The 27,798-nt window shown below is 42.0% G+C and overlaps 2 protein-coding genes across 4 annotated transcripts in view; both read right to left on the reverse strand.

The window, feature by feature from the left end:
* Nucleotides 1-15,016, reverse strand: part of GXYLT1 (glucoside xylosyltransferase 1) — a 43,183-nt gene extending 28,167 nt beyond the window's left edge. Inside the window, exons 1-2 of one of the 2 annotated variants that reach the window (XM_036889609.2) lie at nucleotides 13,921-15,016; nucleotides 5,008-5,100 (exon numbers count right to left, since the gene is read on the reverse strand). In XM_036889609.2, the coding sequence (XP_036745504.2) occupies nucleotides 5,008-5,100; nucleotides 13,921-14,141 (314 nt within the window). In that variant the 5' untranslated portion in view covers nucleotides 14,142-15,016. The remainder of the gene's footprint in view (nucleotides 1-5,007; nucleotides 5,101-13,920) is intronic. The other variant, XM_036889610.2, reaches the window with a different exon arrangement.
* A 6,366-nt stretch (nucleotides 15,017-21,382) lies between these two features.
* Nucleotides 21,383-27,798, reverse strand: part of YAF2 (YY1 associated factor 2) — a 66,652-nt gene continuing 60,236 nt past the window's right edge. For both annotated transcript variants that reach the window (XM_036889611.2, XM_057491985.1), the window contains 2 exons: nucleotides 24,200-24,352; nucleotides 21,383-23,167 (listed from right to left, as the gene is read on the reverse strand). In XM_036889611.2, the coding sequence (XP_036745506.1) occupies nucleotides 22,930-23,167; nucleotides 24,200-24,352 (391 nt within the window). In that variant the 3' untranslated portion in view covers nucleotides 21,383-22,929. The remainder of the gene's footprint in view (nucleotides 23,168-24,199; nucleotides 24,353-27,798) is intronic.

The following is a 27,798-nucleotide window of genomic DNA, read 5'->3' on the forward strand; positions in this document are numbered from 1 at the left end:
TATCAAATGGTTAACCAGAAAAACACTGGGATGTTTTTAATAACAGGTAAATATCTAGTGTGTACTTACTGCACTTCTCCTGTAACCTCTGTAGACTTGAAACATCAAAGTAAAAACATAAAAACAAAAAGTAAAAAAAGAAAAAGTGAGAAGGGGAATCAGAAAAAAAGATTAATAGCTAAAAAATGTCTTCGATGACAAATTCTAAAAAGCACTGTTAACAGATTTCTAAACCTTACAAATAGACTTAAGTAATATTTCTGCAATATAAGAATCATAATTTTTTTTTATTTAGACAGCATGAAAAGCTTCCAGTGTATTCTTCTAGACTATTATTAAGCTAGCATTCTTTCTATAAAACAATGCATAATATTTAGTCTGGGAATTAGTATTATAATGAAGTATATAAAGCCAAACTTTATATGCTTTTATTAATTAAATTTCTGATGACAATCTCTCTAAACTAAAAATTAACTGCCATGAACTTATCTTTAAAAACTAACAGTTGAACAAAACATAAATTATATTCAGAAACACTAATGATAATTTCTCTATAGCTTAAAATTATTTGCCTTTTACTATGAAAAGAGTTGTGCTAAATTATCACACTAAAAAAATTATCCTAGATAACGTGAGTTGTATATAATCACTTTTGAAACAAAACATGTAACACCTAAAAAAAACTCTTTAAGGTCTTATAAAAAGCATAGAAAAGAGAATCTTAAAATGCAGTTTGAAATACAAGTATTAGTTGCAAAAATATAATTTAAAATAATCCATAAAAATATATCTCTCAAAACTATCATGGACTAAACACACAAGACAATACAGGTAACATTAAATTCCCCTATAACCACACACTGCATGAAGTGAAAATCATTTTCTACCATTAAGAGGTTAAGTATTTTAAAAGCTGAAGTCATAGAAAAATTAGTACATTAAAACATAAATTTTTATAGTAATGCTAAAATTAAGAGACTGTATATTGAAAACATAACTTAAAAAAATTGAAACCAATGAGGAAAAAATATCTGTAATCAGTGGCAAAAGTAGATATCCTAATAGTTCATAGAATAGACATTAAAACCTCAACAGGTAAATATCAATACTGACAATATACAGAGCAAACGATTAAAAAGCTAAACAAATACGGAAATGTGTTTGACAATCAGTCAATGAACTATAAATTAGTAAGCCTGTTGTGAAAAGACAGAATTTAAAAAATTTTAATTAGAAAGCATGGTAACCGCTTAAATAGAAAAAAAAAACATCAAGACAGCTAAGGAAGCTCCCTATATAAACATCCAGCCTAGTCTACAAATCCCGGGGAAAATCGTTATTTACTGATTGCTAAGCACATTGCTCAGCATGGGCCTTAAATGATGAACACCACGAGCTATCGAGCTGCAAAGTCAACTGTCAAGACACGGATAACGACTCACAAGCACAACAGATGCGGCGAGTACGACGGCAGACACAGAGAGGCGAGCAGGTGAGAAGCGAGCAGCGCGCTGGGGAGGGCAGCCAGAGCGAGGGCAACAGTGTGACTGGGGACGGGAGCCACGGTGGACCGACACGGGGAGAAAGTCAGCGGTAACCCAGGGCACACCACAGGGCGGAGCGGTGAGCTAGACCACGGGCTCAGGTTTGCCCAAGCGTGGCCTAGACATGAACCAGCCACGTAACGGTGATGAAAGCGCAGCTGGAAACACAGTCCTGGAGCACAGGAAGGGGCACTGGATCAGAGACCCCAGGCACACGGGTCACGCTGGGGCTACCTGAGGAGCGGGCAGAGCAGACAGCAGAGTCCCACAGCGACGTTCAGGAGGCAGCAGTGGAGAGAGGAGCCCAGGGGCAGGGGGGTCAGCAGGGCTGAGACGCTGGTCATGGGAGCCAGAGCCCGCCAGAGCTGAAAGAAAGAGGGGACAGCGAGTGCCAACTGACCAGGAGAAGTAAGAGTAGGCCCCCCAGAACAACTCAGAGGCTGGGGGGGCAGCAGGCGGGGGTGGGAAGCTTTTCTGTTTGCTTAAGGAAGTAAAGCCAGCAGACCCTCTTATAAATAATTTGCTGGTGGAGAGAGAAAATTGAGGATGCTTAAAGGAAAAAAGGTTTGGAAGCAAGCTGTTGTAGGGGTTTTGTTCCAAGGATGGGGAGGCTGACCATCCGACATGCTGCCGGGGAGCAGGAGGCCGGCAAGGTGACTCGGCAGGCGCAGGTAAGAATGAGGAGGCGTTTGCAACAGTGAAAGGCTGAGTGCTGACGGGATTTTCTTTTTACGTTATTTTATGTTCACTGTATAATAAATTAATGGGAGGAAATAATCTTCCAGGTAAGCTTCAGCCAAAATACAATAATATAAAAAATTCAAATTGGAAAAGCGGGGATAAGCCTGGGAAGAGGAAAAACCGTGCCAGGTAAGGGCCCACTGGTGCCAGGCAAAATGCGAGCCCTACGGTAACAGCAAAGGGGAACCTCAAAGCAGTTCATCAGCTGGGCAGACAAGCTCTCGGATCAGGCAAACTGGGGTGTCCACTGAGTAGGTACCAAACTGCAGGACACAGCGACTCTATGGCATTTTGACTTGTCTGCATATTTCAGCAGAATGAGCAAATGTGAGGGATCCTAAATTCTAAGTGAGAAACTAAGATTAAGAGATTTTACGTACTGATTGGATACAGATAACTAGACTGAAAGGGTATCTCACCGCGACCCTCCTTACCCAGAATGACTCAGGAGACACGGGCCCACGCAAGAGACTTTATCATCTGAAGGAGAGAGTGGCTGCCCTGGGTGGGGGCGGGTAGAGAGAGAGAGAGAGAGAGAGAGAGAGAGAGAGAGGGAGAGAGAGAGGGAGAGAGAGAAAGAGAACAGGGAGAGCAGGGGGACAGAGGGACAGACAGAGAGAGGCAGAGAGAGAGAGAGAGGGAGCAGCAGAGAGAATGGGGACAGAGAGAGAGAGACAATGAGAGCAGCGAGACAGACAGACAAACAGAGACAGAGACAGAGAGAGGGCTACAGAGAGAGACAGAGGGTAGCGAGACAGACAGAGAGGGGGCAGCAGCGTGGTGCCTTTTATTGTGGCGGATCTGCTGGGCCAGTTGCTTTGGGGGAGGGTCGGGATGTTTAGAGATAAGGCGGGGTAAGACCAGTGAAGCTGCAGGCAGGCCCAGGCACAATTCTCACCGGCTTATGTGCTTGGGACCATGGGGCAAATGGAGGATAAATTGCTATATTCTTACATAGACTACTGGGAGAACCATCGTATCTGCAGACAGACACAGATATCTAAGTAGAGAGTGTAACACAGAAGCGTAACATTTAAAATCTCAAATTTAGGAGAGCAACAAGCACAAGGGCTCACAGTATGTACCCATCACCCACATGCCATTCTTCCCAGGGAATACTTGGCAGCATGAGGAAACTAGAGAGCTGGAGAAGCCACAACAAAAGGAATGATAAGCAGAGGCTGGAGGCTTCAGATGGTGTCCGCTTCTTTGGGGTTAGTCCTCGAGCCTAGGAGGAAGGAGGGTCATTACTCACCCTGCGACATACAAAAGGGCCTGAGCTGGATAAAATCAGAATGCATGTAAGTTTTCAAGCTTACCCAGCTTCCAGAGCTAGCAGATGTATGTCACTAGGCTAGAGATAGTAAAGCGGTGTCTGTCAACACTGCGTTCATCTGCAAACTTTAATAGACATAAAAAACATGGAGCTCCAATGCTCCAAAATTATGAACAAGCTGAAGGGAAAGATTATCTTTAAAAGTTTGAATAATCTGACTTGATTGACCCATATTAGAATTTCAATCACCCAGTATTTTCTGTAACAATGAGACATAATTAAAATACCTGATTTCAACCACTGTTCACCGGATGCATAACGTATTGGGATTTTAAAGAATTGAAAACCATGTACTAGTGATATATACTGAAAATGCACTTCTTCCCACCTAGAATACTCCACCTTCTGCCCCTGAGCCTGGCCAATTTCCTGTTCCTCACACATGGGCTCCCTCGAGAAGCCTCTCCTGATACCACCCCACCTGACGTACGACTCGCCGGTTTCTCCCATCGCCATAGTTACAGCTTGTCACCCTCCACTGAAACCCCAGGCTTACTAGTGTGAAGCTCCTGTCAAAAGGAAAAGCTCCACAAGGATGGAACCATATTAACCAGACTCTGGGTCTGGTTTTTACTCCATTACACTGCTTGGCAAATGGAATAGAATTTGAAATGAACAGAATTAAAATTTAAATGAATTTTAAAGACACAGTAAAAATAGGTGCCTCTCAAGGAAATTCCACTCTTGGGAAAGATATTTCAGGCAACTCCCTTACTCCCCCTGCCACATCACTAGGAGGTAGTCTGCCCCATTCCTATCAACACTAGGTTCTTTCATTAAAGGTTAGAGCAGAAAGGGACCCGAGATGTCAGCCAATCTGACGCCTTTGATACCCAAAGATGTGAACAAAGCCAAACTATTCAACAACTTAAAAGATCAACAAACAATGTCCTATCATTCATTCCTTCTTAAACATTTATCTTCCACTTCCTCAAAATTCAATCTCTCTGCTAATAACCAATATAACCCTTCTCCAGTTGGCCCCATGCACCCCCAAAATGTTTCTTCGGTATACCAGCTTTAAGTTAGATAAGTGCCATTTATGCCTAGAAATACCCATGGAAGGTCCATCTTTATCACCTGTTTATCACTTTATTACCTCTTACCTAAAATTAGATCATAGATTCTCCTAGAACAATGGCCTTAATATCTAGGGGAAAAAAAGTTAGAGCATTTTATACACAGTGTGTACTACAAATTAGTGATTAACAAGTACAATGTGGGAAAAAGGAACAGGAAACCCAATCAGAAAATGAATTATTGACTTGTAAGATATTATTAAATAACAGGAAAAGAAACATTTTTATGTCCTATTAGAGTAAAAAATTATTATCTACTATCTAGTCTTACCTACACTGATCTACCAATTAAATATTAAGTGCCTACCTAAAGGCCGCTTCCCAAAAGCAGTTCATTCCACAAACATCAGAGGGCAGCATCCAATAGGGATTCCAGTAACACAGAGAGAAATCCTTACACCTAACGGTAAGACAGAAAGAAAGAGTCCTATGTGAGTATTTTGGTTTAAAACTAACAAGGATGTACTCAATAGCTTAGAAACTTACTGTTCTATTTTACACCAACAAAACAGCAAATACAATTTTGCAAATTAAATATTGCTAAGAAAACCTGAGGCTTTCTCAGAAACTGATTTCTCCCTTACTTAGGTACCATTATTTAAAACAGAACTTTAAAACCTTTACATAAAATATACTGCAGACTTGAAAACAATTTTCTAGTCAGGAACTCTCTTATATATTAAAATCCCCTCCTTAGATGACATAGAACATATGGGAATACTTCTAAAATGTTCCTTCATGGACCACACCTACTCCCCCTAGAATAAAATCCATTTCAGTCAAACAAAATATTTGCTTATCCTTGAAGCAAAACTAAAATGCCACAAAAGCCAGTGAAAAGGGAAGATCTTTAAAAGCTTTTAAGTTAATCCTCAACCACAGCTCCTTGAATGGTGCTTTAAATTGAAAAATAAGACATGCTGATATTCATGGCTCAGTTTCACTCTATTACACAAGCTAAGATGGAGGATCATGTTTGGTCTTTCTTCTTGGATTGTGGTTGCATCTAAAAGAAACAACAGCAATACCTCACATTACAAAATACAGGCTTTTCATCATTATTCCTCTTCAAAACAATAGTTTACTTTGAAATCCACTGCAGTGGAAGCTGGGTACCAAAGTAAGCAAGTGCAAAGTCGGGGCAGGGCCCGACCAGGTCAGCTCGGGCCCCACCACCACGCAGTGTGGCTCTGTTTCGCTATGAATTCCATCCCAAGTCACTGTTCTCACGGTGAAAGGTCTACGGAATTTGAGATCTGCAGGGATCTCTGACCACACCTCTCACAGATGCTGACCAACAGTCTAAGGCTGTGGGCTCAACCCAGGCTGGCCATGACATCGCCCAGAGCACCCACACCTGACCTCGGGAATCAGAACCTCTGAGGACAGGTCAGGCACAGGGGGTTCCTAAGATGCTGCCTTAGTACTTCTGTATACTACGCACAAAGCCTACAAGCTGGAATTTTCAATCAATGCGAAAAAGAAGAAATGGTCATTCTGTTTTCCTTTAAAGGGACACCAGTTTCAAGCACAACATAAAACATTACATCTTAATTTAAAGGGTTGATAAATAAGAAAAAAAGAAAAGAAAATTTGTGCAGACCAGCAAAGCTATGATTTGTTCAGGAAATCTGCATTTGTCCCCTCCCAGGCACTGTTGTGCATTTTTAAGTCTTGAATTTCCTTTTAGAGACAGGATTAGTGATCCTCATACCAACACGGAGTTCTTTACAAATTCACATGCTTTGATACCAATTAAACATCACAACAAACCTGCTCAAATAGGTATTTCCAACCCTTGAACAGACATCATCACAGCTTTCTTAAAACAAATCCACAATTGATGAAGTGCACCTCTGTTCCTAACTACCCTGATTGTTTCACCTCCCCCAGTCAAACCTTTCAACAGTAGCAAATGGAAATGGAAAATAAAGTTTCAAAGAAAATGACTCCTTAATTAAATTTTTCTGTAGAACTTTTTGCTTAAAATTATGTGATAATCCCATTTTCTGCTTCAGCCTGTAGTCAATCCCCCAGTCCTTCACAACCGCGAATCTATGCTGTCTCCAGATTTGCATGGTATGGGCATTTCACACAACTGGAACCATGGAATATGAAGCCTTTCACGCCTACTTCTTTCACAAGCATCATGGCTAGATCATGTAATCACTGTGATGTGACTAATACACACAAAACTGCAGGGGAAAAGCCGAAGTTAAGGTTAAGTTTCTGGACCAAAACTCAGTGTCAGAAAACACAATTTATAAAAGGGATGTTTTCTTTCTGCCTTTCTTTAATGGAAATATAAAATATATACACCAGTGAGCACCCAGGACAGTTTTATTAAAAAAAAAAAAGAAAATCGTAAAACAGTGAGGTGCTGCTGGCAAGAGACATAGAAACTCACAATGTCCCAGTAACTATTACTACAAGCGGTAAATCAGGAAAAGCAACTTATCCAGAGACAAACTGCACTTGCCAGAAAAAAAAAAACTTAAGTTTAAAAATACTGGAAAAGTAAAGGTAGTTTTCCAAGCTCTGGTCATGAGTTGCTTTTGCTTTTATTTCTTAAAACTTGGAAATGGAATGCAGATAGACAACATTCAAAGAGGTCACTGTATTGAAATACTCTTAACAGGGCAAAACTGTATGAGGCACTAAGTTCAGGGGCAGTGACTTGCAGAGTCAGCGGAGCCCATCGATGCAGCCTTCCACAGCCGACGACCGGAGACGAAGCTTCCCGAGGACCCGTACTCAGGTCGCAGGTGACTCCAAGTTTCGATCTCTGGGTGGCTTGTCTACAAACTGACCAAGGGGTACCACGAGGGAGCTTTGTGGTAATAAAACAGTTCTTTATCCTGATTGTGGGGGTGGTTGCAGGAATTTACGTATGTCATAAAACCACATAAAACTACACATATACACATGACTACATTAAACCTGGTGCTATCTGAGCACAGTCCATGGCCTGTACCACGTTAACTCCGGGGTTGTAACACTGCATTGTACTGATATGTCTGTATTCCAGATACAGTCGTCATATTGCACGATGCTCATGTAAGATGCTACGATGGGGGAAATTGAGTAAGGATACATGGGGTGTCTCTGCAACATACTGTGAATTTGTACTTATTTCACAAGTTTAAAAAAACTGATAAAAAAAAATTCCTGAAAATTTCGGTACTTGAAATTGTTTCAAAAGTCAAGACACTTCATGTTTTAGATTAAACAGGTCTTTTAACAAATAATGCTCTCCACAAAAACAATTCTCAAACTTGAACTTTACTTAAATCTGATAACAGAAGGTCTTTTATACTTTTAAATTAAACTGAAAAAGGTGTTTTTCATTTGGAAATGTTCATGCTAGTCATATTGTTGTCGGGCAGCTGCGTCCGGGGAGGTCTCTCCTTGTGCGCCAGGTGAAACCTCAACCTGGAGAGGGGAAGGTTCTTGACTATGATAGAGAATTCTCGAACAGGTCAGAGGAGTGTAGGTAAGGAAGGAATTCATTAAAGCGAGAGTGGCAGTGGATGGCAGCAGCCCTGCAGGCAGCAGAGAGCAAGGAAGAGCAGAGGCAGCAAAGGGAAGCTCACTGAACTCCTGCTCGGCACAGGGCAGGTCCCCTGCCAACTCCCGAAGCCAGGGTCCAGTGTCTGATTAGTCTGCACGGAATGGAACTAAGGCCCTACCACCCCAGGATTTGGGGGAGCCGCAGAGCCCTGGATGGAGTGAGATTACGTTCTGAGAACTTCCCAAAGGCAAAGAAAGGAGATTTTCAAGCAGGCACTAAAGAGCATGGTCACACAGCTGCCATCCCATCCAGGTCACCCAGGTGACGGGAGGTTGCAGCCCAAATCAAGATCTTAGTAGCCCCTCCCTACTTGTCTGAAGGAGGACAGAGAGTGAACACTTATGCTTAGTCTAGAAAATTTAATTAAATAGCGAAGTAACATGTTTACCACTAGGAAAGGGGATCTCTTATTAACCTCCCAAGAGGCTTGAAAGGGCACAGAGACAAAATGCAGTAAATTGAGCAGCAAAAAGTCTGTATTTAAAAAGTACACGCTCAAAAAAAGACGAGTGTGAGCAATCTCAAAGAGGAGGCATACTTCAAGTTTAGGATTTGTGTATTTCAAGGATTTCAAGAATGGGGCAAATGGTGGGGGAGGGGGCGCCACATAGCCTTGACATGTGGTCTCATGATGTCTCTCTCTGTTTTGACTCATCATCCATAATCCTCAGATATTCCATAAAATAAACTTAACACAAAGAATTTCTTGATCCTGTTCTTCTCCACGACAGTGGTGCCCCTCAAGTGGGGACATACCATTCAGGACTGCTTGTCCTGCCTTAGGACGGGACAGCTTGGGCTGATTACCATAAAGTGTTAGGAATCTTACCTCCTAACTCCCTGGTTTTTAAAATGTAATCTTAGCCTTACGATGGGATCCCTTTTGTTCTTACTATACTGTTCAAAGCTCAGCATTACTCATCCCAGGCAGGAATAGTGAACCACGACTTGCCCCATGTCCCTGCTCTACCTCAGGACAGCTTTAGTGAAAGCCCTGTACAACTGAGAGAGTCGGGGATAAGTCTGGGCACATCCAGCCTCACAGTGTGGAAGCCTGAGTGCAGTGCCACAAGCCTCCAGCGCGTCCTCCAGGCGGACACCTGCACTCTGGCCGCACCAGGGACATGGACGCCCACAGCCTCCAAAACGGAGACCATCCCGTGACACTGACGGATCGCCACTTCTTGAAGATCTGTGGCTGGTCACTCACTTTCAACTGAAAACTGTCTCCAGATAATTTAGTTTCTAGCTCTAAGGTCTTCACTTCTTTTTCTCAAATCTTTAATTTCATGAATGCTTGGGAAATGGGAAAAGGACTGCGTACATAGGAATGGCAGTGAACAAGTACTCAACCATTTCAAAATTACATTAGCGTCCCATTTCCCCACCCGCCTCCCCTCCCTTGGGAAAAAATTAATTGTATTAAAGATTTAGATGTTAAAAAATGTGGAGAAAAAGTCCTCTGGTAGAAATCTGTCTATGAATGACAGAAGTAAAACGGGCAAAGAAAAAAAAAATGCCAGTCTGGATGCCTAACAATTTTAAATGACACACATACACATGGAAAAAATTTTAAGACAATATGCGGGCGGAAGCAGTTCCACCAGGTAGGACACAGAGGTGGTAACCCTAATGTCGTACTGCAGGACACTTTTTCATTTGCCTAGTCAGCTTTCCCACCAGAAGCACAGAAGGATACTGACGAATCAGGTTTGCACTAAGCACTTCACAAGCTTACGAGGCATGAGCTTCAGGGAACTGAAGCTCAAGGTGCAGGGTGTTGGGTTTATGCAAGATGTTTCTGCATTAACAAAGCAGAGATTAAGGTGGCTTTCATAAGTAATTCGATTTTCTTCACTGTTCACTGCCCGGCCCCTCTCTTCTTCAAAAATAACTGTGGGGAAGAGGGGAAAAAAACTCCACCAAAAACAGTAATGTGAAGATCGCTGCCAGACCGTTCTCAGCCCTCTCAGTGGTTTTCGATCTTTGGTTTTCTAGCAATAACTTGGGGTACATATCCAACATTTAGATCCCCAGACCCCACTGCCAGGCCCTCTGGTTTAGCAGGTCTGCACTGGGGCCAGAGGACAGAATTCTCACCAGAGGTCAGAAATTGAAATAAAAAATTCGGATTAAAATTTAAATGATCGAAACCATCACCATATTAGCTACAATTTTACTGTGCCAGGCACCACACTCGGTAATCCATACAGCATATTTAATTTCAATGCCCACAAACAACCCAATATCACAAACACCTTCCCTCCATCTAACTGAGAAAATGTGCTCAAGGCTGTCCGCACGCCCAGTGAACAGCAGCACTGCAGCCTGTGCCTGCAGCGCCCTTCTCTGCCTGCTCTTCACCTCTCAGCATGTCCTGCTAGTGCTCACCAGGCCCGGCAGGGGCAACTCGGCGGCCTGACCAGATCCGAAAGGCAGAGTGAGGCGACCACACAGGGCATGGCTGATGCAGAAATGGTATCATTTAAATGCCTGGTAGTTTTTGATTCCCCGCCGCCACACTGCTGTAGGGCCACACAGGATGAAATCTCCATCATCACTGTCAAGATTCATCCGTAAAAGGGGAGAATTTCATCAGCCTGAGTAGCTAAAATCACAAACGGTATAGCTCCTTCTGCAAAAGGACTGACGCTTGGTAATAAACTGCTTTATGTTGAGGACTTTAGTACTGTCTGTCCACACCACCCAGCGAGAGTCTCTCCGTGTGAGGGGCCACTGCGTGCCCAGCACCCCCACCTTGGAGGCACGTCTCCTCTCCAACGCCTGTCACTGTGCGCTGTGACCACAGAGATGTGCAGGGCACTGAGGCCCCCGTCTGAGGCAACAGTGGCTTCGCCCACAGGTGGACATGTGGTGCAAGCAACTCTGGCTTTTCAGAGAGCCTTTTCCTGGAAGCACCTATTTGAGATTATAGAAGAGACACTGAGAGAGCCCAAAGCCCCCACAAAGCCTGTCCACAAAGGAAGAGAACAGAAGGGTCTCCAGTCCTGAGGTTCCCCGGGGCTGCCCGGGCACTTTTCCCTCAATAGTGTCCCTTACAGTAACCCATATAAGCCTACAAATAGGCAACTGGCTCAAGTTAGTTTCGTTGGATCTTAATCACTGACAACTAAGAACTCTAACTACTACCAATTACGCAGGGAAAGCATTATCCACGCTTTACAAGCGAGAAAACTGCAGCAGTGAGGAGGTCAACGCTTCACAGCAAACAGCCAGAATGAGAATGCACGTGTCTCTGACTCTAAGACTTGTGCATTTTCTAAATACCAAAACAATGGATTCAGAGTCCCCTAATTAATGATCGATTTCACTGAAAAATTGTTCCTATCATTTTAGAGTTTTTAGTTTTGACAACTGGAAAGACCTTTCCAAATATTTTGTTGTCACGGAATTCCATGCGATGAGTATTTCCTGTAGAATTGACCAATGAAACCTAGTAGGTATAATCCTAGATCCAATGTGTCGAATGAAAGATAGAAGCTCAAGTCTTTCAGGTAAGACTGCACTAAAAAAAGTTAGAATGCAATGAAAATCGAGTCCTATGGAAAAAAGGAAGATATTGCCTTGCCTCATAGCCCCATTTTCCACCCAGAAAACACTATTTGGACTAGATTCTTATCACAACCTTACAGAAAGAGCAATCAAAGGATAGCTTCTTTAATCCTGGTCCCATTACTGATGCCCTCTGGGCCCTGGTCACATGACTCATACATAGGAAGCGAGGTTAAGGATGCCGACTCCATGGCCCCTGGTAGCCAAAAGGTCGACTAAACTCAACAAATCTAAAAACATTTTATAAATGTTACCTAAAATTAAGGGTCCTGATGTCTTAGGGATTCTCCCGATCCTAATCAAACCGTAGGGTGAAAACGCGACAATCCAGCTTTTCCACATCATTCCTCTGCCCAAACTTCTCATACATGCGCACGTGCCGGAATGCCCTTCACCCCCTTTTCCAGACTGATACACGTGCAGCTTTAGCTCAGACGCTTGCCTCATGTAAATGAGGGGTCAGGACGGCCAGCAGACCCGCAATGCACAGCTTTTCAGCTGGCGCAACTGAAGTTGACGCATCGAACTTAAGATTTCAGTAATGGCTCTAGAAATACCTATTAAAACAGAGGTGCTTATTTTCTAAATTTCAAAGAATTTTGTTAAAAATCAGCTGGCCATGGAAATGCAATTTATAAAAAATCTCTCACAAAGTATAAATATCTGAGGCACAGCACTGAAAATGAATGACACTCTATCAAATTGGAAAGCCAGTATCATAGTCCAGTGTCATTCAATGTTTTGATTAAAATGTTGCTTCCTTAGAATTCTACCCAACACAAAAATAATTCCTTTTCCATAATTTTAAATGTTTCACGATAACATAATAAACCACTAACAGCTTCACGAGGGACATTTTTCACGCGCCCATCCAGGTCTGGGGTGACCGCCTCTCCCAGGACAGTAACCGAGTCCGACATGGTGGCTCTGGAAATAGTTCCACTTTTATGACTGGAATCCTGATGTGGCTGAAATTCAGCCGACTGCAGTCAAGTCATAGGGTACAAACATGACAATCCAGCTTCTCCGAGCTGCTCCTGTGCCCAAACATCCCCTTTTCGCTGTGGAATGACCTTCAGCTCTCAGGGCGTTAACAGCCTGCAAGCTGACCTGCAATCCCTGCTCCTACCGGCTGCTTACTTTCCGGTATCAAAGCAGCCGCTGCCTCGGAGGGGCACTCCGGGCCGCTCCCAAAGAGGTGCTCACGAATAGAAGAGCCTATTTTCCAAGAAAGTGGAGACGCTCAGATTCTGTTGAGCATTCACAATGCGTTGCATTCTTATTTACATTAAAGTCTCATGTTGATTCCAACTCTGGCAGTGATTCGTGTAAATCTACTTAAGTCATTATGCTGCTTTTGAAATACCCATTTTTAAAGAAAGATGCCTCTGTCCCATCTCACAAAAGACGTTATTATGTTAAGTATCGCTCATTTTTCTTAATTTGCTGTTTCAGAACAGACCGATTGTTTCCTAAAGAAAAATTCACAATCCGCATAAATGCTCTGTCCAGATTGTACTAACCGACTAGTAATGAGAAATTCAAGCGTTAACACACAAAAATTAGACAACCCCATTCAGGACGGGGGAAAGCTGAGCTGGGGGCCAGCCTGGTTTAAATATCTCAATTTGAACTCCATGGAAACGAGAGGGAATTCCCACTAGTCAGACAGCAAGAGGGCGTCTGTGCGGCACCTCTTACATTCAACAAATCTTTTAAAAAAGGCAATGACATCAATCAAAAGTTGAAAATTAATTTCTAACTGCTCTAAGGAGCTCAGAAGAAATGGGTCAGAAGACAAACACCAAAGGCGTGGGGTGGTCTCAGGCTGGAGCTGCACTGGGATGGAGGAGCAGGGGGATGCGGAAAGGGGGTCGGGCCCCGGGATGGAGGGGGAGGGGATGCGGGAAGGGGGTCGCGGTCCCGGGAAGGAGGGGGATGCGGGAAGGGGGTCGGAGCGGCGGCAACGAGTCTTGAGGCGCGGGGCCGACCTGCTGGCGGCCCCAGGCCAAGCCCCACGCCCCGCGCCCGCCGCCCCGGCCCTGGCCCGGCCCCGAGACAGGGAACGGCCCGTACCTGTCCGACCGGCCGGGATGCGCCGCGGGGCCCGCGCTGCCCGCCCCTCTCGCGGCGCCGCGTCCGTCGGCCGCGAGCCAGGAAGCCGCTGCGGCCTGCGGCTTCCCGCCACCGCCGCCCGCTCCACCCTCCGGGGACACGGCGAGCTGGCTGAAGGCGTAGAGGAGCGAGCAGAAGCCGCAGGCCAGGCACAGCATCGCCAGGCGCAGGTAGCGCCGCATCGCGCCGGCCCCGCCGCCGCGCCTGCCCGGCGAACTGAAGCGGAGAGCTCCGCACCGCGCAGCCGCGAGCCAGCGAGCCCCGCCCCCGCGCTTGGGCCCCTCCCGGCGGGGGCGGGCCGCGGAGGCTGCGCAGGCGCAGTGAGCGCTACGGGAGCTGTGGCTCCGGGCGGGAGGCTCCGCGCCGGCGCACTGAGGCCTGGGGCTGGGCGGGGGGCTCCGCGGCGCGGCCCCGCCTGCGGCCGAGGGCCCCGGGACAGGGCGCGAGGCTGAGCGACTCTTCTCATCGGCGGCCGGTGACGCAGGCCGCCCGAGTGCCGCGGGCCTGCTCCTGGGCGCTCCGCGCGTCACGGGGCGCTGTGAGGATGCGGTTGCTGGCCGACGGAAGCGCCGGGCACTGAGGCGGCTGGGCCAGGTCGCTCTCCTGGGCACCCGCGGCCGCGCACCGGGCCCCGGCCCCTGCCGCCGGCTCTCGGGACCGTGAGGGCCGCAGCGCCGTCGTCCTCCCGGGGCGCCTGGGTGACCTTCCTCGAAACCCACTCGCAGACGCAGACTTCGGCCTCCGCGAGAGCCGCCCGACGGGCAGCCCTTCCGCCCCCTCCCCGGCCGTACCGGGAGCCGGCGGCCCTGCGGCCGCGGTCGGGTGTGGTGGGGAGGCGGTGATCCGGCCCCCGGGGTCGGGCCCTTGGAGGCGTTTGGTACCAGCACCGGAGGGCGGGGGAGGACGCGGGGAGCGAGCGGGCTGGAGACCCAGGGGCGGCCCGGTGTGGGAGGACCCCGCCCAGGACACCGGGTCGGGTACCACGCCCGTGCCCCCCTTTTGGAGATTCTGGCTGGGCAGAGACAGCCTGGGGCCAGAAAGCAGCGGCGGTGAACATGAGGGGAAGGAGGCTCTACGCGGCCGCACGCGCACGCGCACTCGTGGAGGAAGAACTCACGCTGTTACCCTGCAAACTGCGCTCGGAACTTTGGGAGTCGGGCCGGGAGAAGCAGGGGGGGAAGTGATCGCATCCCCAGCAGTTCTCCTCCCGGAATCCCTGCACCATGGGAGTGCGGGCTCTGTGGCCGTGGGAAGGCATCACACATATGTAAGCCTCAGTTTCTTCCCCAAAAAGATAAGATTTCTTGCCGTACCTGACCAAAAAAAAGCTATCATGCTATCAAGATGTGTGAACAATGAAAACATACACTAACTCATTCAATAAACATTTATTGAATATATTCTACATGCCAGGCAAGGGGCTAGAGTGTACTGCCCTTGGAGGGGCTACAGACAAGTTAAAACACAGTATTAAGTTAATCCTTTCACTACACTTTACAATTCTTAGAGAAACAAAGATAAACTTAAGGTCAGATGGGTAACGAAAGCGTTTATAAGAATGCAAAGTAGATTTTGAGAGAGAACTAAAGGATATGGTACCAATAAACTAAGCACTAGCACCCAAATAGACAAAGGATGTTTAAAGAGATGCCAACTACAATTATTCTCTATTTCAACAAAGAAACTAAATGTAGTAAAAATAATTTAGTAACCCACAGATCAAAATACTGAAATGGCAGTTTTCATTTATGCAACAGTTTATGGGAAGGACATAGCCAGAATAATAATCATCCATTTACTTGACATCAGGGTTTCTGGACCATATCATCCCTTTAGGTTCCTTTTAATCCTTTAAAAAGGAAATTCTGTTGAAAAAGTATATAAGGCATTCCAAAAATAGAAATGATTTTTGTGTTACCCGCCCGCCCCCCATTGTCTTAACAGGTTATCTTGGAGTATAAGGAATGTGTGCATGCCCTACTGATCATTTCCAGGATTCACACATTATTTTGATAGTCCTTAATTTTATTGAAAATGATTTTATATTTGATGTCCTAACAGGGTTTCTTTCATTCACTGTGTTAGGAACATATTTCTAAGTCTATTTTTTTCATCTCTAGACCACCCTCTTCTCTAATGATAGGCTGGTTATATCCAATTTTTAAATCTATGTTGATCTTCCCTTCATCCTGTTAAGGTAAATTTAGATGGATGAAAAGAAATTTAAAAGTAACAATATTTCTTGTTTGAATTACTGAGGTAAGAGACCTCCCCCATTATCTTGAAAACTTGGATTCAAGATAATCCAAATCTCAAGAATCTTCAATTCAGAAGATTAATCTTGATTTTTCTCATAGCTTCTAGCACATGTTGGATACACATTCAATTAATGAGTGTTTTTATATTTTTATAAGTCTTCTCTCAATCACCTTAGAGCAAATTTGGGGTCCTGCTCAGCATTTCCTTCCCACCTGTCTACCTTTAGTACTTCTTTTATTCAGAAAAAGACATACTATGTGAGAAAGAGTAAATTCCATACGTTTTCAAAGTATAAAAACTTGTATATATAACTTCCACTTTATAACAGTCTATGCATAATCTAACCATTATAACATTTATATGAAGATGTTGATTCTTTCAAAAACTAAGGAACTAAAATTCAGAGTTTGTTAACCACATTACTAATAATGAAGATCCGTAATCTGAATGGCGGTCTTTGAGGACCCAAAGCACGCTTGCTTTTCCCGTTAAACCACTCTCTCACACTGTATGAATAGATCAGTGCTACACTGAGTAATACAGACTCCAAGTAAAAGCAAAAAGAAAAAGGTCAGTGTTATGTGAAAACCTCTTAGAATGGTCTTGGGATTAAACAAACCTTACAATCAGAGAAATATGAGTCAGATTGCAGAGCACAAAGAATCAGAAACTCAGATTAAAAGTGAGTCTCATTCTCTTTTGAAAATGTCAGTTGGCTGCTAGTGAAACATCTCCATTTTCTGTACTGTATTCCTAGAGACACTGTAAGACTGGAAGGAAATACTGGAAAATAATGCTGTCAATCTGAACAAAAAGTACCCCTTTTTAGATGTTCATTCGGACCAGTACATGTAGAAAATGGTAAGGTCGGGTAGGATGAAAGAGTAAAGGGATTCTCTTCATTCTCAAAAAGTTCAGCTACAGGCCACAAGATTAGAAAATGCGGCAGTGGAAAACCAATAGTGGGGACACGGACACCTCAGCTCCTTTGTTATCCCAGAATCCAGCTGCATTTACACGCACAAAGGAGGGAGTGTGGAGGGGGTGGAGCGCGGAGGGGACTAAGGAATGTCCTAGAGACCATCCCTGTATTTCTCCCTGGTTCAATCTTAAGGAACCCTACGTTCCCATTAATATGATAGATTATAAGATGCTATTTTAAAAAAATACTGTCACTAAAATTAAAAACTACATTTGCAGGAAAACTTAGTCAAGGAGAAAACTAGAATTAAACACACATGCACGAGTTCTCCAAAACCAGCCATCAAAGTCACGATTACAATATTAAGTTGTATGGTCTTGCCTGACCCAGGGTTCCAAAAATTGAAGACTGAAAATTATGAAAAATTCTGATGCCATCCTACTTCATAAGTCCAGTGCTCAATTGGAAAATAAAATCAGAATTCTCGTTGTGACCCATATTCCTTTCTATACAAAAATTACATCACTAAACAATCCTGTTATGTTGGGCTTTTTATTTTTACATGTTATTTTTTTAATAAAGTAAAAAAATTAACTTGCTCAAATTAAGTTTTCCTTAAATTCTTGTCCTGTACTAGACACATGGCTTCTTTTTCTCTTATTAGAGACCAAAACAAACTACCTCTTGGGTCTAAAGTCAGATCACTGCTCTTTTGAGAACTCAGCCTGTTGTCCCTTTTTCTAAAAAATGCTTTCACCACTATTTTGTCCTTTGGGAGGCTTCTCACAAACTGGTTTACACAGTATCCCAACTCTTCTCAATCTTCCTGATTCCACAAGTAAATACAGGCTCATTGTTGCTATTGTGAATTTTAAAAGGATAGTAAAAATAAACACCAAAAAAAGGTCTAATAAATCTTGGTACCTAGTTTCGGAATTCTCTCGCTGAAAGAGTTCATGGAAATACAAATATGAGATGGTAGCTTTCAATGAAGCTCCTTTTCTCCAGGTAGGTCAGCCGATCTAAACCCAGATGTCACCTCAAAACCTGCCTCCCTCGTCTGGATCCTTGCCCCTTCTAATGAGTGTTACTACTTAGCCTTATTTACAGAAAAGATATGAGGAACTTTGTAAGAACACAAGGAACTATGCAGATAAAAACTGGAATCTAGAAAAAGATCAAGATAAGTTAGAATACAGCCATGCAGGCTACTGAGTCCTGCCTAAGTATTAAAAGCAAGCATGATTTTAATATGAGGTTTTTCACAACTAAAGTAAAAGCTGAAGACGATCCATCATTCACATTGTAAGAAAAAGGCAACTTGATTTCTCAAGGGAGGTAAAGCTTTTCCTGAAACAGGCATGAATAAAATTTCTCATTTGAGTTTCAGGTGTTTCCTTGACATCCTCACAGAAAGGCAACAGCAGACCTCATTCAGCTGTTTGAGTAGTTTTAAAAATTAGTATAGGAAGATGATAACGTCACATTGCATGGCTTAAAATCTTAAGCATTTGAAAATTCAAGCTGAAGTAATGAAATGGGAGCTGGTAAACCTGCTGACACCGAACACCACCAGCTGCAACTACCAAGATTAGATCCCAACACTTGCAGTGTGGACTTGCAGCGGACACTCAGGCCAGCTGAATTTTCTAGAAAAAGGGTGGCAAGCACCCCCACTTCTCTGCTGCTTCTGTCTCTCATGCATCTGTCACAGAGATGGCATTGTAATGACTTTCACAGATATCTACATCTTTATCCTCCTTGTAACCAACACTTAGCCCAGTACCTAGCATGCGAAATATACTCAATAAGTGTTCCCTGAATTGAGTAATAATGATGTAAAGAAACCATAGGTCAGGAAAATACTGAACATATGACAACAGTAAAGTAGCTACTACAGTCTACAACTCCTGAGTTTTTAAAAAACACCAAAAAACGAACCAGAACATGACATGTCCCAGACAGAGCACTGAAGCCTGTCAGAGCTCTACCTGATTTTTCAGTAGCAGTACCTGGTCTTACCATGGCATTACCTGAATTGGCCCATTCCATAAAGGTAGGAATATCTGCACTGGCTAGAACAAACCACTTTAAAACAAAACATTTAAATCATCTGGGCTAGCAGGGATGTGCGCTGAGGAAAAGTAAAGTTACATAATTCAAGGCAGAGGTTCTCTATGACAGCTTCTTAAAATGAACTGGTTTTGAAGAAAATCGTTCCCAAGTTATTACACATACCGCTGCCCTAGTGAAGTCGGCCAAGTGCAACTGAAACTTTAGTAACTCCTCATGAAGACGCCTCACAGCATGTTCCTAAACGGTTCTGAGATGGACGCAGCCTAAGTCCTTTTCTCTCTCCCCCAGAGATTCTTCTCTGTTGTCATCCAGACTGCATCCCAATGCCATTTTCTAATTTATGCTATTTTTGCTGTTTGCTTTTCCCCTTTTTCATTTTTTTCCAATCCTGTACTTCTTGCCTGATATTAGAAGGCCACATTTTTCATTGTCCTCAACAGCCAGTGAGGGCTCTTTCCCTTCCGTTTTCACAAAATGACCAGTCACATCCTGTTTTCTGTAACCTTCCTTGTCTCTTGATTCTGCTCGGCTATTTTTGTCACTGACTTTTCTACACTTCTTCAATTTTTCTACATTTGTTGTTCCAAACAGCTGAAGGGGCCTGTGGTTGATGGGAGGGGGGCCACCGCTAATAAGTCAAAGTGTTATCTTACCGTTCTCCTCCTTAAACACTCTTCTGTCTTCATTTTTCAAAATACAGTACAGAAATTTCTATCAGTGGCCCAGTCAGGACTTTTAAGATTCTGGAAAACAGAAAAACTGCAGACCAAGAAAGTAAGTGAAGTAAGGGCCTCAGTGGAAAAGAGAAAACTTCTAGCTCACTAACCACGAATGCGTGTAATATGCAGAAACGACATACTTTAGGCAGTATTTCTGCCTAAAAGAAAGGTGATACATATGCTATCATCTTAGAAAAGCTGAGGTTTTTCTTCCCTTCTTGTTTTCACTGTCTACTATCATCATATAATTTTAGGAAGAGCATTTAATAAAAATAAAACCTTTAAGTTATTGAGTCAATTATTTCTACTGTGTAATACAACAGATTTTTAAGAGTGTATTCTCTTGTGCCTCAAATTGTATCTTCCCTCTTACCCATATCAAAATAAGGTAATAAACTCTGAAAAACAAGCAAATTCTTTTTTGTAAGGAATTTGGTTAAAAGAACCTACTGCTAAAACCACATGGTAAATTGATGAGACAGAGCTAAAAATGCACCCTAAGCCCAGGCTCTGAATCTTTTTGCATATTTTAACATTAGGCAATGTTTATAGGATTTGGGTCTCCTTCCTGGTTTGGAAGTGTACTTGAGGTAGGTTCAAATGAAGGCAGGTGAAGATAACTGTGAATAAGGAGAACCAAAGCTAACAGCCAACTCAGTCCTTTTCCTCTGTCTCACAGTGCATCCCAGCAGGTTCTTTAATTAAAGAAGGAAGGCTGATGAGAGCAAACATCTGATGTAGAAAATTCTATGTAACCAATAGAACACAATTTCTTTCGATCATCCAAGGTGGCATGGAAATGACTTTTGTTACAAAAAATATTTTTGTATTTTTGTAATGGGATTCTACCTAAAAATAATGAAGGCTCACATTTACTGAGTAGCTAGTATGTGTCAGGTAATTGCTAAGAATTTTTATCTGGATTGACATTTAATCCTCCCAACAGCCCTATGGGTTAATATGATTATCTTTATCCTTGATTAATAGATGGGACATGACCTTCAGGGACTTACCCAAGCCCACTTGGGTTCCACAACAGGGATTCAAACACCAGACAACAGTTAGCACTCTTAATTTCCATGCTACACTGTCTCCTTCTATATAGAAAATGATTATACCCCATTTAGGTAAAATCCCATCTTCTGTCAGATTTCTCTCTCTCTTGCAGTTCATTTAAAATACATCCTGAAAGTACCTGATCATCATAAGATGGACCAGTGCCTTCAAAGCCATAGTGTTGACTTAAAAATTAGAATATTTTCCCTATTAAATTATCATCTGTAATTTTTTATTATGTCTAAAAAAATGAATGCATGTGTTATGAAAAACAGAATAATGACCAAAAAATTTCATGTTTTAAAAGAACAGAACCAGTTAGTTGGGGTTCTATTGAAAGTACCTTGTAATAAGAACAACTTTTAATTTTTCATTTAACAACACTAAAGAATGAGGTATATAACTGTTTTAATCACAGACTTTTACTGTACGCAATTAACTGTATTTCACAACTAGCATTTTACAAAAAAAGACAGTACCATTGTGCCTGTAAAAAGTTCTGCAATTAAACAGAAAATTACATTACAACGCGAAACCACCAAATATCACAACTGTCAGGGTCTACAGTTTTTCTTTTCTGCAAATGCTATCATTATGTCTTTATGTGATATTCTGTATTCAAGTTATATCTTTAAGTTTTTTATATTCCAGAAGTCCCCACAGATGGATATACATTAAGCAAATGGATAAGAGAAAGCAGGAGACCCTCAAAGAATTTAAGCAGTACTATGTGGTTTCTAGGTTGGATTTTTAAATACAACATAAAACACTTTATTAGTTGTAAACAAAAATGCAATATCTGTAGTCATAAAAATATTTTATTGGTAATTTTATATAATAGTGAGGGGCTGTAAATACTTTTTAAATTTCAGGATATTGATAAAATGCATAAACTGGCGGTTGTCTCTGAAAATAGGGCACTATGATTTTTTTTAAGAATTGTTATATTTAGTAAGAGGCCAATTAAACTCATTTTAAGATAAGTTATTTTCCAGTTCTGTGCAACAGTTCTCATTTCTATATTAATTAGATTCATAATTCTATGACCCTGGCTAAAGTTTGGGGCCAGGAAACAGTGATAAAACTATTAAGTTAAAGCTTCTCCAAAATTGCAGCTTTTAAATTATGGCAGGTTTCTTTTCTCTTTTTTTTTTTTTTTGCCAAATGCTTATAATTATTTGAATTTTAAATGTTTTATATAATACAGAAAATACCAGTGTTCAATGACAACAGCACTAAACCTGAATTATAAAGCTAAATAATCAATGTTTTATTGTTTACTAGTCTGCTAGTAAACATTACAATAAATGAATGTTTTGAAAGATAAAGCAAAAAAAACAAAAAAACAAATAAAACCAGAAACAATTCAGGAACAATAATTTAGTAAAATATGTCGAAAACATTGGCAATGGTTCATACAAGTTCTTTATTTAATAGCAATTTTCCTATTTAACCACACCAAGTACCAGCAGGTGTATTTAAGAGGAGAACCACTAAGAAAATTCTGTTGCAGCAATAGTTGATTTTTGACTTGTATACATATAACTATTTGTTTCACAATTCTCAAATAATACATTGAGGCAGCTTGCACTATGTTATAAAAATTTAAATTCATTACATGCCAATAGTAGAGAATTCAAGAATTATGCGTTAGAATTCACTAAACTAAAAGTGAAAATAGACTTACCAGTAACACTGCATAATGAATAATTCAACCACATTTTCATGGTACCTGTGACTGTGGAGACCAAAATGTTAAGTCTGGAAATGTTTGGTAGGCATAGATTGCAGTAAGTGTAACAAATTCGTATTTTATGTAAAAAGCAAATTATGGATTGTGCATGAATATGTTTGTCATGAAAATGTGGTACTTCTTGGCATTATCTGTGCACTTGCATGGTATGACAGAAGTGACTAAAAAATCGGAGAAAATAAACTTTAATGAGACTCTCCATTCAGTGACGAGGCTTCTCCGCGGGGCGAGGATGACCTGGACACGCCCCTCTCTGTGTTATCCGAGCCGGAGCCGCTCTGACTGTGCTGATCGGCGGAGGCGGCGCTGGACGCCGGCGGCGACTTCGTTTTCTCCTTAAAGTCTGTGATAATGACTGTCAGATCCCCAACGGTGACTTCCAAGTGCTGAGCGCTGCTCCGATCCACATTTTTCAATCTTGGCCTAAACACAAAAGATGATACAATTTTAAACTAGCTTTTCTCTCTACCAACTTTCTGATGACACAATGAATAATAAAGTGGGTAAAAATAACAAAATGAATACATCTATGTTTAAAGCTCTAGATTCATGTGAAACTAGACACACAAACAGAATTAAATGTTTCAAATCACTAACATTAATCTACCACTCATTCATGAATCTTCTTCAAGGTGACAAAAAACCATGATACTCTGGAAGTAACAGTCTCTTAATTGTGCTTTTATTTACATTTACATTTACATAATTAAGATTAGTTATTTTCCAGTTCTGTGCAACAGTTCTCATTTCTATATTAATTCGATTCATATTTCTATGACCCTGGCTAAAGTTTGGGGCCAGGAAACAGTGATAAAACTATTAAGTTAAAGCTTCTCCAAAATTGCAGCTTTAAATTATGGCAGGTTTCTTTTCTCTCTCTCATTTTATTTTTTTGCCAAATGCTTATAATTATTTGAATTTTAAATGTTTTATATAATACAGAAAATACCAGTTGGGTATTTACAGATTCATTACATTTTGCAGTTTATCAGTTTTTTTAGAAGGCTTCAGAAGAGCGACGGCAGCCGCACCGCAGAGGCAGCGGGCAGCGGTGGGCGCTGAGGGATGCCCAGGCCCTTTCTCCCGATGGGCACTGATGAGGGCATCACGAGCGTCCAGACCCGTGACCACTTCACTGGGTTCAAGCCCATGCAAGTATCTATTGAGAATTGTGAATATCACTACTGGCTTTTTTATGAATGAAAAAGAAAGTCCAAACACAAATGTCCTTCAATCTAGTAAGAAAAACACAGCATCCTCAAATTTAAGCTTTTATTTGTGGCCTCTGCGTTTCATGTCTACACCTTTCAAACTCAGAAAAACAGCTTCGTGATCCTTTGTTATAAAGGAGGCGGCAGCTTTTACTTCCACTTTGCACATATCAAGTTTAAAAGGGAATATTAAACGGTTAATTTTAATATTTCATGAATGCCATAAAACATTGTTCAAGTTTACCTGGTTTTCTTATGACTGTTCTTTTTGCTAGGTGTTTCCTTTTCACTTTTCTCTTTTTCTACTTTATCTTTTTTCTCTTTCTTTGACTGTGTAGGGGGCACAAACTGCTGAGTGACCTGCTGTGCGACCAACTGCGAGACAGGTCGTGGTTTCCTGTGTGCGTGTTAAAAAGAAAAGTGTTTATTATTATTATAGCTTAAGAACACATGTTCTTTATGAGATAATAGAGCTCAAATAATGAAATAGCTATATATTATGATTTTTCAAGTACAAAAATTCCTCATACGTAAGGTAATTTTATGTGCAATTTAACAGATATATACATACACACATATATTGTCTTTCCTACTTAACAAAAATAGAACTATAATAACAGCTAAAAGTTATAGCCCAAGATATATGATCAAAACATTAGAATTTATAACTTATGTAAATCAACATGAACATTATTAAAAATGTATATCAAACTGAATGCTCACAGGGATGCACACATATAAATAAACATGAATTTTAAAAATTAATCTTGAAAATGTATACTGAAATAACATATAAATTTATTCTTCCTCCTTCAGGAAATATCTAACCATCTGTGACAATGGCTTTTTGTTCTTTCCTTTAAAATCTTTCATTTATTCACTTAATAAACATTTGAGTGTCAAAATTTCTCACTCTTTATTGCTCAAATCCTTGAGGTTCCTTTTGTCACTAGCCACAATCTCCCATGCTTTCTTCAAGTTTGGAGATCTGCCCATCCTTTGAGACTTGCCTACCTATTAACTTACTCATTTTAAAAATATTTGCTGTGAACCTACTGCAGAAAGTACACCAATATCTGAAATGTTTCCTGCTTGGACCTTGGTGCGGGCAGTGTCTGCCATTCTCTTGGCCCAGGGCCAAGAATCCCTCCAGTTTTATAGCAGAACTTGGGTAACTGAGGTCAGGAGGCAAAGTAAATCATCTTGAGACTCTTAAAATGAGAGAAAGACTGAGGAGGGGAAAGAGGTGGGAGGGAAAAAGTAAGGAGAATAAGGTAAAAATACATTTCTACAATGGTAACTTTATGGCCTGGAAAATCCTGACCCTATTTTGGTTAGTAGAGTATTAAAACATCTTTTTCATTGTTGTTCCTCTAGAGTTAAGACAAAAGAGAAACCAGTAAGAATATACTGTACATTCTACAATTCAAGGATGCGAGGAGGAAACCTGTAACTCGGTGCACAGAGCAGATTTCAGCAGCAGGGGGACGACGCATTTTGTTCAGAGCCTACAGAGTCGGGGGTACAGGAGCATATCCAGGAAAGATGTCCAACACATCATTTAAGAAGTAGGGTGACACAGGTATCAGGGCTGATGAAATAGACGAGGAGTCACACAAATGAAAGTGATACTGAACACAGGGTAACTAATGGCCGAGCTTGTTAAGGAAATGATCCTGAAAGAAGGATGAAAGCAGCGGCCCTCCGGCTCGGGCACATCCCGGTCACCCAGAAGGCCGGTGCGGCCCGCTCAGCCCTCCTCCCAGGCTTTCCGACTTGGAGAGTCGGAGCTGCGGCCCAGGACTGGGCATTTCTGAGTGGTGTCCGCATCATGCTGATGATTCTGGTCCAGCCACTGCACTTTGCAAAGAAGCCTGAAGAGCAGGACACGGGCACTGCTGAGGCATAAAGCTGAACATGCAGAGCAGGGAGTGGCAGAGAAACGGAAACGGCGAGGCTGAACAGATGAACAGACAGGGTGACCGGTAATGAGAAGCTAAGGGGTCTGATCTACCCTTAGAAGATGGGAGATCGCCAAAGATATTCAGGCTTGACTTTTACGAAGATTACTGGGGGCAGTCTGAAGGGGAGACGTACCAACGTGGCAGGAAAAATGTTAGGAAAGCTACTTTAATAGATCAGGTGGAAATTAAAAGGACTTGAACTAAGGAAGCAGCAGTGGGGTCGAGACAGTCTGGAGAAACAGAATCAGGGGGACGTGGTGACTCATTAGGTGTCTTTCTCACTTCTCAACTCACAAATACTCCTTCAACAAAACACACAGGAATCCCTGCCTTCATAGAGCCAACACTTTGTAGGTGAAATCAAACAAAAAAGTGGAGTCTTGGATATTGATAAACACTATAAAAAATACTAAAGAACATTGGGAGGGGTTAGGAAGGAGCTGCAATTTTAATTTTCTTGTCTATTTCCTCTTTTAGGATATAAACTCCACAAGGAAAGGAATGGTACCCGCTTTACGCACCAATGTATAACTAGTACGGAGCACAGTACTGAAAAAATACTAGACAATGTTTCTGGAAGAATGAACGAATGACAAAGTCACTTTTAATGACGAAGAAAGATGTTTTTGAAGAAACGAGTACTATCTAAGCTCACTCATTGGCCAGGAGCCCCATTCACTACACAGAAGTAAATAAGTAATGAAAAAGAACAGCATAAACTACTTTCTCCTTTAATTAGGGATGATCGAAAGAAAGGCAGCCCAAAGGCGTGGCTGGATTGAGGACAGGTTTGTTTAGACTAGTGCCCAGTGAACAGTGAGTGAGTCACTCCGAGATAGAAAACGCAACTGAGACGCGCTCACCCGGGGGTCTCTTAAGTACCACGGGTCTCTGACTCTTTTCCCTCAGTAACAAAAAAAGTATGACAACTCCTTTTACTACATTCTGTACTGTCAATCCCTCCATCCCACAATTTAATGCAAAATGAATTTACAAAAATGTTAATGAATTACAGTAAAATTACTGTAATTACAGTAAAATTGTGACCATTAAAATAAATTTATGTTCTTTTGAACCTGGAGTAAAAAACTTTGTTTCTAGAAATCAATGAATTGACATTTAGTGGCCATTATTACTAACTTAAGATATATAATTTATTTATATTCTATTTAGTGCTGCCTTTCAGTACAGTTGAGTTTGTTTTATAGGTTTATCAGGATTCATAAATGACATCAATACCTAAATGCTGTTTTTCCCATTCGACCTAAATATCTCAATCATGGATTATCTCATCATGAAGTCTTTTAGAAATATAACTGTTGTGCTGTGGCCAAGGAGAGTATGTGTACATGTTCAGTTGCTCCCCTACCCCTCCAGCATTTATCTCCAAGTAGGAAGTCAGCGATTTTGTGAGTTTCTCAACGTCTCACTCACACCAACTTCAAGAATCTTACAATAAAATTGCTGCCAAGTCTTTTCATATTTAGTAAGTTTTATTTCTTCAGTCTTCCTAGAATTATTTTCTTTTTACATGGCCCCATAAAATATGGCCTGTCAATCTGAGCATATTAGTAGGGCATGACTTGCTTCATAAAACCATGAGGTTAAGTTAACCATTTATTTTTTAAAAACTTACGAATCTAGAATTCTTCTAAGTGTTACACACCCAGTCGTAAGAACAAAATAGTCAGTAAATGTACACTGTCCTACTACAGGGCAAAGCCACCCGTGAACTTGAGCTGGACTGGTCAGGAGGGGGCCTGGAGGCAGGAGCCTGTAGCAAGCTAGACAGGAAGTAACGGTGACAAGAATTCAACGGTGTCAGAAGAGCGGGACTGAAGCAGTGAATGGGATGACATTTCAGAAGGATAATACAACC

Source organism: Manis pentadactyla, chromosome 14 (assembly GCF_030020395.1).
Source record: "Manis pentadactyla isolate mManPen7 chromosome 14, mManPen7.hap1, whole genome shotgun sequence".
Lineage (NCBI taxonomy): Eukaryota > Metazoa > Chordata > Mammalia > Pholidota > Manidae > Manis > Manis pentadactyla.